This window comes from Rhinolophus ferrumequinum, chromosome 6 (assembly GCF_004115265.2).
Source record: "Rhinolophus ferrumequinum isolate MPI-CBG mRhiFer1 chromosome 6, mRhiFer1_v1.p, whole genome shotgun sequence".
Classification (NCBI taxonomy): Eukaryota; Metazoa; Chordata; class Mammalia; order Chiroptera; family Rhinolophidae; genus Rhinolophus; species Rhinolophus ferrumequinum.
The window spans coordinates 99,095,506-99,111,457 of NC_046289.1; the positions used below are offsets into that span (position 1 = coordinate 99,095,506).

The 15,952-nt window shown below is 48.7% G+C and overlaps 1 protein-coding gene across 7 annotated transcripts; it reads right to left on the bottom strand.

Moving 5' to 3' along the window:
• Positions 1-385: 385 nt before the first annotated feature.
• Positions 386-14,787, bottom strand: LOC117022990 (ubiquitin-like protein 7). Of its 7 annotated transcripts, XM_033107339.1 has the most exons (12): positions 14,696-14,747; positions 13,538-13,543; positions 13,038-13,250; positions 11,195-11,314; positions 6,916-6,998; positions 5,811-5,895; positions 5,227-5,284; positions 4,351-4,484; positions 4,046-4,095; positions 3,671-3,838; positions 2,965-3,087; positions 393-631 (listed from the first exon to the last, which is right to left on the bottom strand). In XM_033107339.1, the coding sequence occupies exons 3-12, from the start codon at positions 13,219-13,221 to the stop codon at positions 494-496; spliced, it is 1,143 nt and encodes a 380-aa protein (XP_032963230.1). In that variant the 5' UTR covers positions 13,222-13,250; positions 13,538-13,543; positions 14,696-14,747; the 3' UTR covers positions 393-493. The 7 variants fall into 7 exon arrangements, with proteins under 7 accessions (XP_032963226.1, XP_032963230.1, XP_032963228.1 ...); XM_033107335.1 differs by lacking the exons at positions 13,538-13,543; positions 14,696-14,747 and adding an exon at positions 13,408-13,429 and having other exon boundaries at positions 386-631; XM_033107337.1 differs by lacking the exon at positions 13,538-13,543 and having other exon boundaries at positions 14,696-14,787.
• Positions 14,788-15,952: the final 1,165 nt, after the last annotated feature.

Here is a 15,952-nt window from a genome sequence, read left to right on the forward strand (position 1 = left end):
AAAGAATGCCAGTGAGACTGGGCTGGGGGAGGGACAAGGAGCCTTTTGGAAGCCTTCGGGGAGGGAACATGTGGAAGGGAAGTGCCCCTACCTGCTCTTCTCAAAGTCCACCTGAAGCCGCTTCTGGCCATAATTGGGACCCAGCAGTCTTGCTCCAGCCTTGGGCATGTCCTGAGGATGCCACACCCCAAAGCACCAAGGGCTCTGGGGACTATCACTGGAAACTTCTCCCGCAAGAGAATGTGTGTCTGAAATTCTCCCCCCAGGCCCAGAAGCAAACCCAGCTGTGCTCTGAGGTCACAGCACCAAGCAAGACCCACCCACCATGCTCGCCCCATTGCCTCCACCACGCGGGTCAGCCAAAAAGGCCAAGCACTGAACCAAGTGACATCGACCAATCAGGTGTATTGGGAGAGGAGATGGGGCGCCTTTCGGGCGCCTCCTGGGGCAGCCGCCTTGGCAGTCTGCTGGGCTTTCGGGAGCAGCAGGGAGTTCATGGGGCTCCCCCGGCAAAGATGAGCTCCAGGGCCGCTTGGATGTCCCCCCCAGTGGCCTGCAGGGCCCGCAGGCTCAGCTCATCGTCCTGAATGCCCATGTCACGCAGCTGCTGCAGCTGGGGCTGCCACTGGCTCTGCAGAAAGACAGGACCAGGCAGAAGCTGTTAGTTGAGATCCTACCAAGACTCGCTTAGCTCTGTCCTTTCTGGGGAGAAAAAAAGGCGGGTTCCTACAGCAAAGCCACAGATGTGAAGCTCCACAGAACACAGGGCTTCCAGGAGGACTACAAGAAGGCGGGAGATTTAGAGACCACATTAAAAGTTTATCCAATAAAAACAGGAAATTTTTAACATAAGGATAAAAAAAACAAACACATATTAGTCAATGTCTAAAGTTCAAAACATTAAGTTTCTTTCTTTCTCCTGCTATATGTACAGACATACACACACAAAAGGGGCGAGAGGGATAAATTTTAATGTTAGTTTTGTTTTTTAGCATAACAAATAGTGGAGAGTCTTCCTTTCATCCACTCTCATCCTCACCCCAGATAACCGACTTCATTCCGAGACACACACGTACTCCTATCTTTACCTTTTCCTTATTCCCGTCTATATCCACCCCTCTCTTCTTTTTTTAACATGCTCAGTGCATCCTGGAGATCTATCTATGCCAGGACATAAAGACATTTTTAATAACCATGTAATATTCCAACAAGGGGAAGTCCTGAAATGTACCATAATTGGGCTATTTTCAATCTTTTGCTGTTGGAACAACGCTGCAGGAACTGACTGTACAAATGTCACTTTCTTCACACATATACATCTCCAGGATAAATTCCGAGAAGTGGGACTGAGGAATTACATGGCTTAGGGGCCATCTGTACTTCCTTTCCATGAATAGTCTGTTCATGGCCTGCGCTCATATTTCTATGGAGTTGTTGGTCCTAAGTTACTAAAACCTCTACATTAGGGACGTTTTTCCCGTGGTCTGATATGTTACAGATTTTTTCCCAGTTTGTTGTTAGCATGCAGACTTTGCCTGATTTTTTTTGTTTGGTTTGGTAAGCATAAATTTTCACTTTTATGAACTCAAAATGCATTGCTCGTTATATAATGGCTCCTGGATTTTGAATTTCAGTTATAAAAGGCCTTTTCAACTGGCAGGGTTTAAAGAACTTAACCCACATTTTCTCTTAGTACATTCAAAGCTTCATTAATACCTCTCTCTCAGGAAGGAGGTAAGTGCACAACTTATGGAGTCATGTGTTCACACTGTGGGAGGGGAAGGCAGTGGGAAGGAGGCAAATGCACAGAGGCAAGCGGCAAGGGTGAGGCTGGGGCGGGCTGGAAAAACCACACGAACCAACTGGGACTCAGTTTACAGGCCAGGTGGAGTGAGGGAAAGCTCCTGACCTGTACAGCAGGGGGAACAGGCAGGCTCCTAGCTGGGGACATAGAGGAGCAGAAAAGACAAGCCGTCCACGGGTCCTGCTCCCGCCCCCTCACTGTCCATGGGGGCCATATGGGGTACACAGAGCCACAAGGCTTGACCCCCATCTCTACCACGCACTGGCTTACTGACCCTGAACGCGTTCCAGAAACGACGCTGCCCTCAGGCTCCCTGTGAGGAGCAGAGGACACAGTGAGGCAGAAAGCTGTGCGCAGAGACGCTCTGAAACCTGATCCCTGGGCCTTCCACTTAGCTGCTAAGGTGACCAGAGGTGCCACTCTCCCTGCTTGGAACCTCCCATGGCTCCCAACTGACTGCTGGATCAAGTCTAATCTCCTCACCCAGGCACGCTTGGCCCTCACACTCAGGCTCCTGCCCCCTTTTCTCTGGCTCCATCTCGGGATCTCCTTCATGAGGACACTCCTTCGGGCCTTGTGGTTCTGACTACGTCCCATGTCCCTCTACACATTCGCTCAAACAGGTAGGCCTCTCCCTGGATCCCCCACTCCCAGCCCGCTCACCCGCCTCCCTGCCTGAATAACCTCTAACGAATTCTGTGCCGGTCAGCGTAAACACCCCTTCTTCAGAAGGGGTTTGGCCTGACCTAGGCCCTTCCCTCAAGCCTGGCCAGGGCTTCTCGCCCTGTCGCTCCCCCAGTTCAGTGACTGCCTGATGCCCGTCTGTGGCAGGAATGAGGGCGGCTTGTCTCTACCTCAGGCCCCGGACCCAGCCCGGTATATACATGCTCAGTGCTCAGTCAGCGCTCACGGAATGAATGAACTGAGCCAAGCTGCCACAGGTACCCAAGCCAGGCAGTCAGTGGAGTCAGGCCATGGTCACGGCGTGCAGGAGTGGAAGCCACAGGGACAGCTGCCCTTGCGGCGGGTGCAGGTGGGGGGCATCCTGCTGTTCCAGGACTGAACATGCCAAGTGGGAAGGCCCTCAGAGAGCAGAAAAAGGCTCCGTATCCCGAGTAACCAGGAAAGCCGCACAGATACCAGCAGTGGGCAAGACTGACCTGCAGGCTGGGCTGTCCAGAGGCCTGTAGGGCATGCTGCAGGGCTTGGCTGAAGAGATCATTGGTGATGGGAGTCCCTGACTGCATGCCGGAGGACATTGGGGAGGTCCCTGACGAATGGCCCTGGAGACAAACCAGTGGTCAGGGCTACCGCAGAGCCACCTCAGTCTCCCAGCACACACCCACTGCTGTCACATCGCCCCACGGTGCTCCCGGGGGCCCCGCTACTGCCTCCCACAGGGGCCTGCGTGAGTCAACCACACAGAGGTTCCTAAAAGCTCACTACGTGGGCAGGAAAGGCCCCATTCTCCTCTGCATCAGGGAAGTGGAATGGAGCCCCCCACCTAGACGAGGACCCCAGCACCGGGGGCCACCGCCTCGGAAGCTAGTGGCCGTCACGAGGAATACTTCAGCCAGTGAGGGCTGGGCCCTGTCGGGGAGGAGGACGCGCACGTTATGTGACGTGGGGTTCTCCTGAACTACTAGGGCCGGAATCAATCAGGACAGTGCTGCACCCGGACTTCTGAGCCCTGGAGGCAAATAAGAGGGGGCGCCCCAGCCCCGCCGCAGGGAGAGACCCAGCAGGGCCCAGGCAGAGTTCAGCTCAAACCAGATCTAGCACCGGGGTCGACAGGGAAACCCACTCCACCGCTGGGGGGCTTCTCCCCTGGGGGCCCAGAACCGCCTTCCCACCCTGTCTCCATACCTGGGTGCCAGGGGTGGGGGTGTGAGAGCTGCTCTCAGGAGTGCTGGCCAGGGCCAGGGCGGTGGCCAGTTCGCTCTGGGTGATGGGCCTGGGTCCGGCAGCTCCACTGTACCCCAGGGAGGCTGGGCGGGAGCTGGGTGTGCTGCTAGAGGGCGTGGACCTGGTGCTCTGGAGAAGGGAGGCCCCAGAATCAGGGAAGCGGCCTTTGATGGACCCAGATGGCCTCACCCCCACCCGGGTACAGTTCTTGCCAGGTCCCGACAGCAATAGTGTGACACGGCCTGTGACCACCTCCCAGCTTGGGCACGCCAGGGCCCCGGGTGGGGCTCGTCCCTGGCACCGTGTCCCCAAAGGGCAGGCAGCCAGGCCGCTTACTGGGTGAAAGTCATCCTCTTCATCAGAGAGCCCCTCAAACAGGAAGCCACCTGGAGGAGGGAGAACAGATTTCAGGAGGAGGAACGGAAAGGCACAGGCGGAGCTCCAGAATCTCAGCTCACTCTCCAAATTCATATTTTCATCTCTCCCCTTGGAAAATTACAGGACAGATGCACTCACTCCCTGACTCAAACTGAGTTTCAGAGGAACACACTCTGCCAGCGCTATACATAGCTGCTGAGCAAAGCATTTCCTGGGCCATGCTGGGTCCTGAGGGACCTGCATTACGCTCTCTTGGGACTCACCTGGCATGTCCCGGTACGAGCTGGAGGGCATGCTTCGGGAAGAGGACTCAGTCCCCGGTAGTGGAGTGCTGCCTGCCACCGAGTGCAGAACCAGGACAATGGCATTGACTAGGGCTGGGTGAGCAGGTACCAACCTGGGACACGGGCAGGAAGAAACCCAAGGGTGAACAAGAAGGAAAGGGCGCCCTCACCATGACAGGAGCCTGGGTGCCCCTCGCAACTATCAAGCCACCAGCGACTGCCCTTAAATCCCTCAGTGTTCAGCACCTCCCTCCAGTGGGCTTTGTCCTCTTGCTGTTCGGCCCCCAGCAACATTGGCAAGGCCACCCGTTCTTGGATCTACTGGTGATGCCTGACCTGCCCCTCTGGGATCTGCTGAGGACGCCTCACGTCCCCCTCGGCATGATGGGAGGCTCAGAGGTCTGGTCTGGCCTCCGGCACTATTTGGGGACCACCTCTGACAGGTCCCTTCCCGGGGGGCAAACTGTGTTCTTCACATGCAAAACAGCTATAACCTCTTACTAGAGCTGTCCCTTCCGGCTCTAATCCATAGGGATCTGGACACCTGCTTCCTTCCCCATCTTCACATCTTTCCAAGGCTCCTTCACAGCTACTGAACGAGAGCTGAGCTGAGCCGGGCAGGCAAAGCCACCTCCCTCAGGCCCTGCTTCACCTCCACAGCTCCGCGTGCCCCTGCCCTTGGGCTTGTCGTTCCCCCACAGCACCCTGCTTTCTCACCTCCTGACATATTTAAAAGGTAGACTTGGGGAAGGCAGGACTTTGGCTCCAAGAGCAGAATCCAGGGTGACCATTAGGCTTCTGGCCCGACCACAGGAGGAGAGATAGGGGCCCCTTTAATAAGATGGGCATACTTACGTATCAAGCATGTTGGGATCAGCGAAGACAGAGAAGAGGTCCTTGTCCTGGAGAACCCCTAAGGAGAACAGAGCTCACCTTAGACTGGAAATCTAGCCACATCCAGAAGAGAGAAGAGCTAAGCTTTAGACCTCAGAGCAACCGGCTCAACAGGGACACAGGACCACAAAGCAGCCCTTGTGAAAAGCAGAGGAAGCAAAGCACCAAGCAGCAGCACCACGTGCTCTCCATTTTGTCCCCTGCTCGCCATTTCACCATGCAAGTCAGTCACATACTATGTACCAGCATGCCAGCCTTTCCCTCTAGCTCTGGGTTCTTCCCTTATCTCTCAAAGAGTGCAGGAAATCTTCCCTGATTGTTGTGGTTTGGGCTAATCGCTGCCCTCACCGGACACCCTCAGTCTCATTTATGATGTTAGTAGGCCACGAGTTTTCAGCTCTTGGAAAGCTGGGTAAGTGGAACATATCTTGGTTCTCCCTTCCCCTACAATTCTTCAAAAGGTGGTCAGTTTCTTTAGGATCGCCTTCTTCTGGATTCTCCTTCTCCAATGCTTACTATTTCCTCCAGTTCAGTCCTGCACTTACCAAGAGCAATGGGGTCACTGCTGAGGCCTGGGGTGGCCACAATGATCTGATCCAAAGATTCCTTATTGCTGAGCATCTTAAAGACCTGCAGGAGAAATGAGGAGGGCCGAACATCCAAGCAGCTCGATCCACTCAAAAAGTACCCACATTCTGCTCAAGTACGTCCCCCCTCTAAGTGCCTGCACATATAGCTCCACAGTGGGACAAAAGCCCCAGGAAACAGATGAACCTCTTTCTTCACTGAGGTCAGGGCTTACTGGAGGGGAAACAAACAACTTAAAAACAAAAAAGAGCAATATCACACGAAACCTTCAATCTCTGGTCCTTTCCCCAGTTCTAATGCTTCCAAAATAAAAGCTCTCATTACAAGCCAATAACAAAGGTTTCTCTAGATCCCAGAAGTCCTTTTCAATCTCCATACAATTATCATTTCATATTCATATACCAGGGGTGCCAAACAAATGTATACACATTTTAAGAGATGGTCAACATTCCCAAGCAGTAGTTCACCATAATCAGAAGTATCTGGACGCTGATGGGAACCACTTTGAGCACCTCTTGTAATTGGAGAAGTCAAACGTGACTTGTATTCATCTTCTGTTATTGGTATATATCGAGTATTACAATTTTAATATTTCTTCCTTTCTTAAAATGTGTATACATTTTGTTGGCATCCTCTGTATACTGGGAAGTTCACAGCTGTGTTAATTTTGCTTGTCAACTCTCCTATAGAAAGACATCAGTGCATTTCCCAGTGAGGAACTCTAGGTAAGGAGCAGTGGGCAGGCAGGCAGGTCAGCCAAACTTAAAGAATGAAGCCCAGCAGAAACACTGTATGGGCTCTTTGGCTGTAATCATATTCATTCTGTGAGGTCAGGATATATCAGGAGAGGTTGTATCATTATCGTTAGAGGAAAATCAACAATACCTAGCTGATACAGCCTCTTTGGGGGGAGACCCACAGGCATGACAAAAGCTCCCTGAGGAACTCTTGGTAGCCATGGCAACGGGCTCCCTGCTCCTCCTCTACACCACCCTGCAGCGTTCACACTCACTCTTGCAGACCTGGCCAGAATCTTGGGCAGGGGCCGCAGCACACACTCACCGCCTCCCTGTAGGAGGAGCTGCTGTGCAGGGCAGTGTGCAGGACCCGGAACTCCCTCAGGGCGGCCACTTTGTCCACAGGTTCTGCGGACAAGACACTCAGTTACCTCGGAGCCCTGCCCCTCACACAGATGCAGAATATCATTTCAGCACATGTCCAGGGGCAGCTTGGTGTGCAGGTTCCCCTCCCTCATCACCCTGAGAAAGTGAGCGCCATTCAGAAAAACCCCTTCATGATACAGATGTGAAAACTGCACTCTTAAGCGTCCTCAACAGATAATCAAAGTCAAGTGCCAGCAGAGGGGAATCTTACCACATGCAAGAGACTGCTCGGATCAATCTCCCACTGCAGGAATTCTAGACTTCTTACATTTGAAAAGAAGGAACATAAAACCAACTCTGTTGATTTTTATGCAGTAATTTAAAATACTAAGTGCTGCAAGCCGTCTGAAAAATATGGAGCTACATTGCCACAGTATGTTAAGAGAAGCAGAACACAACGTTGTATGCACTTTCTCTAGTGAAACTACACAAAACGTGTCAGCGTGCATGTGGTCCAGGGCAAGGGAAAGAACAGCACTTGGTAGGGCGACAGGATCTGGGTTAACTGCTTGTCTTTGATATTTTCTTTCAGGCTTCCTTAATATTATTTTGAATTATAAAAAAAAAAAAATATGAGAGGGACCAATAAAAACACACACTGTACTTTTAGGGTTCTTAACAAACTTTTGTCACATGCTTGATATTTTCTTTCAGGCTTCCTTAATATTATTTTGAATTATAAAAAAAAAAAAATATGAGAGGGACCAATAAAAACACACACTGTACTTTTAGGGTTCTTAACAAATTTTCGTCACATGCTTGGTCGCAAGTATTTCAATGAGATTCAAAGTTTCTTTTTCATCTTTGGACACTGATTTGTACATATGGGAAAGTTTAACAGTTGTCTTAGTTTGACTTGGTTGCTTTACTACTTAGGACATCGGCCCATTTCATAGGTGAAGAAATGCGGGTAAACGAAGTGGGAGTAAGCAGGAAGTTCCCCTGGGTCACCCCCACCTCAGACAGCCACTTGTGATTATGCCCACTGCATACTGCCCACAGCCAGGAGCGTCATTCCCAAAGCAGTCAACGGACCCCTGTGGCTCCATATGGAACCACATCCTTACCAGCAGTTCTCATTGTGAGGGTGGGCTCTTGAAAAATATTTATGTTAAGCAAGTTACCAAATTTATCCAGTCAACAAACATGTACTAAGCATTTACTCCATGCCTGATTTGGGTCAAGGCACAGGAATGTACAAAATGATTCCCTGACATCAAGGAACTCTTAGGACAGCAGGAGAAACAAGACTAGACCACATACAAACCATAGGATTCCAAAATACCCTCCTGAGGCCCTCAGCAGAGGCGTGGACCCCAGCTAGAGCGACAGGAACAGGAGGCAGACAGCCATTACTGAAAGGGACGGTTAGGACACAGAGCTGTCTCCCGGGGAGACCATTTGAGACAGTATTTAAGGGAGAGTAGATGTTTATTAGGGAGAGAAGCTTATGAGAGAACATGTGTAAAAGCATAGAATAAAATGAGGTGCTTGAAAGGAACAGCAAGTGTTTTTTGTGGCTGGAGCTTGGGGTACACACCCCTGCTCAAATTGCAGGCTTTGGGAGACCTGAAGGGATTTGCAATGCTCCACGGAGAACCACCAAGGGATCCAGGTGGGAAGGGAAGTTGACAGATTCTCCTTCTACAGGCGCTAATCTAGTGTGGTCAAGAAATATGCTTCCTGGGCAACCGGTTGGCTCAATTGGTTAGAGCTCAGTGCTCATAACACCAAAGTCGCCAGTTCAATTCCCACATGGGCCAGTGAGCTGTACCCTCCACAACTAGATTGAAAACAATGACTTGACTTGGAGCTGATGGGTCCTGGAAAAACACACTATTCCTCAATATTTCCCAATAAAAAAAAATAAAAAGAAATGTGCTTCCTTTGGAAGAGCACTCAAGGACAAAATATCTCAAAGTTTATTTTTACCTCCCAATAAAACATACATTTGTTTCAAAAATAAATGTCCAGGAAGAAGAGGGGAGGAAAAGGATTCTTAGCCGATCATCAGCTAAGAGTTATTGTTGTGTCTATATCGTCTCTGAGCTCATCTCACGCTTTGGAAGTGGGAGGCAGCCAGCCCAGGGAAAAAAACATGGGCTCTTGAGCCAGGAAAACCTGGATTCGTATCCCAGCCCTTGCATTCATTTTCTAAGTAGGTGGTAGGTGACCTTGAATAAATACCTTTCTAAACCCTCTTTTCCTTCATCTATAAAATGCTAATGTTGTTACCTATCCTGCAGGGCCACTCTCATGACTAAATGAGATATCAAGGAGAAACAATCTGGCTGCAAGAAGCCACAAATGTTACTTCCCTTCTGTCAGTGCCCTCCAGCCAAAGACCAGAGGGGCTCATGTGCAGGTGCACAAGTTGGATTTCCTGCTCCTTAGAGGAGAACACACACCACAGATTTAGCAGGGCATCTCAATAAGAGGATGTTAGAAAGGATTTATTATAGGATTTGGGCTTCGGCTGGGTGATTTGGGGGGAAGTTTAAGGAAGTGGGGTTTTGCTTTGGATTGGATGCTGTCAGGAAGTGGAGGTGATTTTATGATTGGGTGTCTTAATAATTCCACCTAGAAGGAAGGAAAACTAGAGCAAGGCAAAGGTGTAATTGGAAAGAAGCAGCACTCATAATAGCCAGGAGAGAGGAATACTTGGTCTTTCTTGTGGTTTGGACAATGTTCAGGGTTTTTTCTCTGTTTGGAAATGAGAGGGCTCTGTGGTTTTTGTCTTGATTCATTATGGTCTCTGAGTGGCCTTGTAGATGGTGATGTGTGAAACTGTGCATGTTCCAAGGCCAAGCTGAGGGCCAAGCCAACTCCTGGATATCGGGGTTTCTCTTTCTCACTTCTCATCAGAGTACAAAAGATCTTTTTGTTATGTTTAGAATTGAAAAGAGGATAAATTGTAAGCTGATAATCAGTCATAGCAATCATTAACATTATAAAAATGTCAAACTGCCAGTTCGACAAAGCTAATCTTTTTTATATAGCCTAGCTTTACCCTTGGGGAGGCTTTTAAAACACAGATGCAAAATTTACATTATGAATTCCAAGCAGCACCTTTTACCAATAAATCCAAAAGGCATTAGAGGCTTTGTATGTTTTCTCCAAGAGCTACTTTAATCCTGTTCGAATACTTTCAAGCTCCAGGAGAATAAATCACCTGTAGAGCAGGAGGAATGAGTTGACTGAACAAGTCACCACCTGAGGCAGTTCGCCCGGAAGATTTGTAAACAAGAACTACAGCATTAGAGGACTGCAAGGAGTTTGCAGCTTTTTTTCCCTAATGAGAATAACAAAAAGATACAAAGTTCACTGAGAAATAAACTGTTAACCTAAAGGAGTTTAAGTAGACACACAGTTCCCACCCCATTAAAACAGTGGATAATGAACTTAAAAAGTAGAGGGGACATAGGATGGCCACGGGCTTGAAAATTAATCTGGGGAACGTAATTTGGTGGTTACCAGAAGGTAAAGGGGTTGGGGGGTGGGGGATGAGGGTGAGGGGGATCAAATGTATGGTGATGGAAGGGAAGCTGACTCTGGGTGGTGAACACACAGTGTGATTTATGGATGATGTGATACAGAATTGCACACCTGAAATCTATGTAATTTTACTAACAATTGTCACCCCAATAAATTAAAAATAAATTAAAAAAAAAAAAAAAAAACATTACAGTGTGTCTTCATCCACCTTATTCACCAGATCTGACACCCTGCAACTTCTGGCTCTTCCCCAAAGTCAAAATGATTCAGGACATAGAGGAAGCCATGACAGCGCAACTAAAGACACTCACGAAAGAGGACTTCTGGAACTGCTTCAGAAAGTGGCAAGAATTGTGGGATAAATGTGTTCAAAGTGAGAGGGAGTATATTGAGGGGGATTAATGGCAATATATCTTTTACTACAATAAATTTTTTTAATTTAAAAAAAAAAAAAGTAGAGGGGAAAAGTTCCCTTCCCTTAGTGGTGTTGGCAGTGAGAAGATCAAAATTACATTATCAATGTGGTCTAACCCAGTGAGTAATAAAGATATCCTCTGTTACCACTCAGTAAATCACTCCCTTGTCCCATCCATCCAAGCCTGTACCTCAAACACCCGCAGACCCGTCCCTCACAGGTACTACAGAAGCTCTGCCTGTCTGACTCCGGGCCAAGCCTCACTTGCCTGGTTTCTGGTCGGGCTCGGGCCAGGACTTGCGTAGAACATAGACTGTGGATCCAGGCTGAATGCCATAGAAGTCCAGGGTCTGGTCATCTTTCAGCTTCCGGCCACAGTAGATCAGATCTAAAAAGAAAGAACTGGCCGTTGATAGTTTGCTCCTCAAAATAATTTAGATGGTTTCTGTCCCCTAGGAACCTTATTTTGATTGGACAGATAGCTGGAGAATGATACATGTAAGGGTGAAATTCAGGGAATCAATAACGCGGTTATACTTAGCTAGTTTGCAGTCTGACTCACCGCACAGCTCACTATCTAGCCACCTGTAATTAGACTTAAGTTTGTTTGCAGTTTGATCCACCCTGATACTCAGTTTTCTCTTTGCTTCTCCCCTCACTGACTAACTGAAGAACTCTGTTCCCTTTCTAAAGGCTACCCATACCTCGGTAATTAACAACATCTTAACCTGAAAAGAGCAATTTCTTAATCCTCAGACGCCCGGACACCGGAATCCAATTTACAACTAACTCCCTTGCAGTTTTTACTGGTGACACATACCGTGTTTCTCCGAAAATAAGCCCCAGTTAAGAGAGTCAGATGACGCATTTAGTAAGTTATGACGCATTTAGTAAGTATATTCCAGAGGAAGATGACATGACTGTATTTGAATAAATGTAGATTGTTGTACATGAAAAAATAAGACATCCCCTGAAAATATGCCCTAATGCCTCTTTTGGAGCAATAATTAATATAAGACCCAGTCTTATTTTTTGGAAACACAGTAGTCCCAGCCCTCGGTGACCGAGTCTAAGTCTAGAGATAACATCGTCTTCAAACAGACCAGACCCCAGGATGGATGTCAGCCCCCAGACCTGCCTGACCAACTCCCCTTTCCTATATAAGTAAAAGCTAACCTGTAGTTAGGGGCAGCTGTCCACTCTAAGACTCTGGACTCTGCCCTGCAAAAAAAAACACACACACACACACCCGGTATTTCTCGCCTTACAACCCACAGCTGCGGCCATCTTTGGACACTGCCACGGGCATTTTCTCTCTGCCCTAACTTTAATAAAAATGTCCTTCGCTCTCCTACTTTGTAGCGTCTGTGAATGCTTTCACCTTTTGCGAACGACCAGGGGTTAATTCCATGCCAGAACAATACATGCTTTAAAAAGCACTCTTATTTAATACATTTTAATAACAACTGTTAGCAAGTACTAACTCATAAAATACAGAATCTATGTACAAGAAAGCTCTACACCTTCGTATTGTGAAGACTGATCAATTTAAATGAAAGGGAAAATACAACGACAAGAAAGGACGAACTCAGTGTTATGAATGAAAACACACTTTTTGCCAGTTGGATACCTTAGCTATTATAAATTACCTTTATAATATAATTTGTTATATTTAATTCCTTCTTCCTCCACCTAGAATGCCCTTGCCATCTTCCTTTCCTTTTTTCCTGCCTTCCCTCTAACCAACCAACCAAAAATCCGTTTAATCATCCCTTAAGGTCCACCTCAAAATGCGATATACTTGCGGGGCTTTCCTGGACCAGCTCCTCCTTCCCTATCCCACCCCAAATTCTTGCTCTTTCAGAAAAAGAAATCAACAACGTCACAGTTAAGAAACTCTGTGATAAAGCAGTTCAATGTAACGCACAACTGAAATGGCAACCAATAGTTCTACACGATCTGTGTTTCTTTTCATCACCACCACTCACTTCCCTGGAGTGTTAACATTAGGGCAACAAATCCCAAATGCTTAAGTTACCCTTGTAATTCCAGATGCATCCTCCCCCAAAAGAGGTCAGAGCAGCAGCCCATCCCCGTGCACACAGGCTCACCAATCAGCTCCGGGTCCGGAACTGATTCCTGGAGTTGGCCAGCAATGAGCTGCTTCAGAAATGAAATACTATAGCCCCCCAGCGAGGACTCTCCCAGCTCTGTCTCGGGCAAACGAAGAATAGACTTTGGGGCAAGTGGCTGGTCCGCCAGTTTCACCGCCAGGTGCCAATCTGAGAGAGACATCCTCTCTCTTTCGCGCTCTCTCTTTCTCCCTGTAAAGCAACAGAGCCTTAGTGGTTAAAAGATAGATCACCACCCTACTCCACCCCCACCCCACCAAGGGGCTGAATGACTTCAGTGTGACTCTTCAGGAAAAGCACAGGATGCCGCATCAGGCCCCAGAACTACAATCTGGGGTCCTCTCTTTACTCATCCAATGATGGACAGGAAGGAGCTTCAGCTCTTTAGGCCTCAGTTTCCCCATCTTTAAAGTAGACATAAATATGGTGATAACTCTGTTAGTGCCAGATGGGTACTGTTGAATGACTATGATGTACACCTGAAACTAATATAATATTGTATGTTAGCTACATTTTAATAAAAATCTGAAAAAAAATAGACATAAAAATACCATCCAGCTAATAGGAATGTTGTGAGGTTCAAATGAGATTATCCACCCCCTCCCTTCTGTACACTCTCCATTTCTGATTGTCTTCATCAACTCTTGCCTGAACTATTACAAAAGCTTTATAACAAGTTTCCTGACTCTTGCCTTTCCCTATCAAACAGCCATGCTGCCACCCAACTCATCATTTTAAAACACAGATTGATCAAGTCACTTCTCTGCTTAGAACTCCTCCAATAACTCGAAACCACCTCTACGAAAAAGTCTAAACACAACCTGGCTCACAAATACATTCACGTCTGTTCCCTCTGCCAGCCTTCCTGCCAAAAGAACTCTGTCCCACCCTCCCCAATACTTAAATCCGCCCCACTAAGCCTCCATTCAAAACAAAGCTCCCCCAGTTTACACTCCTGCTCATCTAACTCTGCTTGTAATTCCTCTTCACTCATTGGCCTCCTAGCAAAATTTAGCAAACTCCTACCAAAACCAACCCAAATACCACTTCCTCTGGTCCCTCCCTTTGTTGTTCCCACATTCCTTCAGGGCAAAGGATTACAAGTAACTATTGACTTTCCAATCTCAACCCATCCCATTCTTGGAAGCTCTTGAAAGCACAGACTAGAATTTTTTGCCTTTGTTCCCAGTGGGTGCCCAAAAAATGAATCAGAAATTCTGAGGGTGGAAGAATCTTGTAAGGCAAGCCCTTGTTATAATCAAGCCCTTGCTTCCAAAGAGGCCTCTCGTAGGGACAAAGACAGAAAAGGTTGTGAAGTTGAGAGGCTGCCCAATGGACCCTAGCCACCCTCAAGGTAACGCCCACGCCCAGGTCCATGACAGGGGAAGGAATACGTCTTTTAATATACCACATCTCATTTAATCCTCACAATCGTTCCCTAAGGCCGGCATGATCACGCACACATGACACACCAGGGAACCGAGACTCAGAAAGGTGACGTCACTGGCCCAGGGTCACAGACAGCTCGTAGTGGGGAGGGACACTACCTCTTTGGCGACGACCCCACCACTCCCATGGGACCAGCTAAGTAGTGGACACGAGTCGAGCCCGCAAAGCCCGGGGCCCAGCGCCCTCACCCGTCCCGCGGAAGGAACCCGGCCGCAGAGCCGCCGGTGTAAACACTCACTCCGGTCCTGTTGCCGGAAACCGGAAGCTCCGCTCTGCATTCTGGGAGTTGCAGTTCCCGCAGTCCCCCGCCCCTGATAAATAGTCGGCCAGCAAGTGGCGCTAGCCGCAAACTTCCGGTTCCTGGGAGGGCGTGGTTTGTGGGCTATTTGAAATTACGCGCGTTCCGGGTTGCAGTCGCCGTTGAGTCCTATTTCCTGGACGTGTTCCACCATGTACAGCCCTGTGACTTCCGCGCCGTCCTGGGAAGCGTGGAGAGTCGGTCGGTCACGCCGGGTGGGAACGCGGGCTGCGGGGCCCTTGGCCAGACCGCGGACCCTACCCCTCCCGCTCCTACCCTTCTGTCCTTGAGTGCCCTTTCCCTGGCGGCTTCTCCAGACACGCCCCAATGTTCCCTGCGATCCTCACCAGGAAATCGGGTGCCTTCGGGTGAAGTCAGCCTCTTGTCTCCTCGCCACAGACTTCTCGCGGAGAACCCACCTATGGGGCAGATCAGGAACCAAAGGATGACTCCCTCCAAAACTGGGTTCATTGAGGGGAGTTATAAGTCGGGTGGTGATGTCTATGTAACAGTCATTCATACAGTCAGTTTGGGGAGGGGGATTTCCTCTGAAACTACATATCAATTTTAGCTGCCTGGTTAGAATTGGATTATGTTTGCAGAGAAGTTAGGATTCGCTAAAATGTTGAAGAGGGGCTACTTCTGATTGAACTCTACTCACAGAATTAATTCAAGGAAAGAAAGACAAAGCGGGAATATGAGAAAATAATGAAGTAGATCGCTGCAGCTAAAGGCTGATCCTGTGTGTGCAAAAGTAAAAGTGTAATTCAGGAACATCTCAGTGTACCACCTGGGACTGAGCAGCACCTAAGCAGGAGAGCTTGACTGAGGAGCGCAGACAAACTGCAGGTCTCAGGGGACCTAACACTGGATGCCAATCACCCCTCTGCTGTTATACTATGTGGAGAGTTTCACAAGGGCTGGTACCTGGCTCACGTCCAGGTACCTCATGGCTGTCCTCAAAGTGCCCCCTTCCCCACCTAAAACCTTCAGGTGTACCCTCCCTTTCAGAAATCCTTCCTAACTATCCAGCCCTCTTTAGGCTCCCTGCTCTCCTATCTACTAAGGTACTGGCAACCTGAACCACATAGTTTAGTGTTTTGTTCAACTGTTCAATATTGTGCCTTAACTGCCTCCAGGAAAAAGC

Bases quoted from the DNA above. Each gene is read 5' to 3' on its own strand.
- LOC117022990 (XM_033107335.1), bottom strand. The intron at 6,999-11,194 runs GCAAGTGAGGCT...TCTTGTCCGCAG, and splicing joins CGAGCCCGACCAGAAACCAG to AACCTGTGGACAAAGTGGCC. The intron at 632-2,964 runs GTCAGTCTTGCC...GTCTTTCTGCAG, and splicing joins CTGGACAGCCCAGCCTGCAG to AGCCAGTGGCAGCCCCAGCT.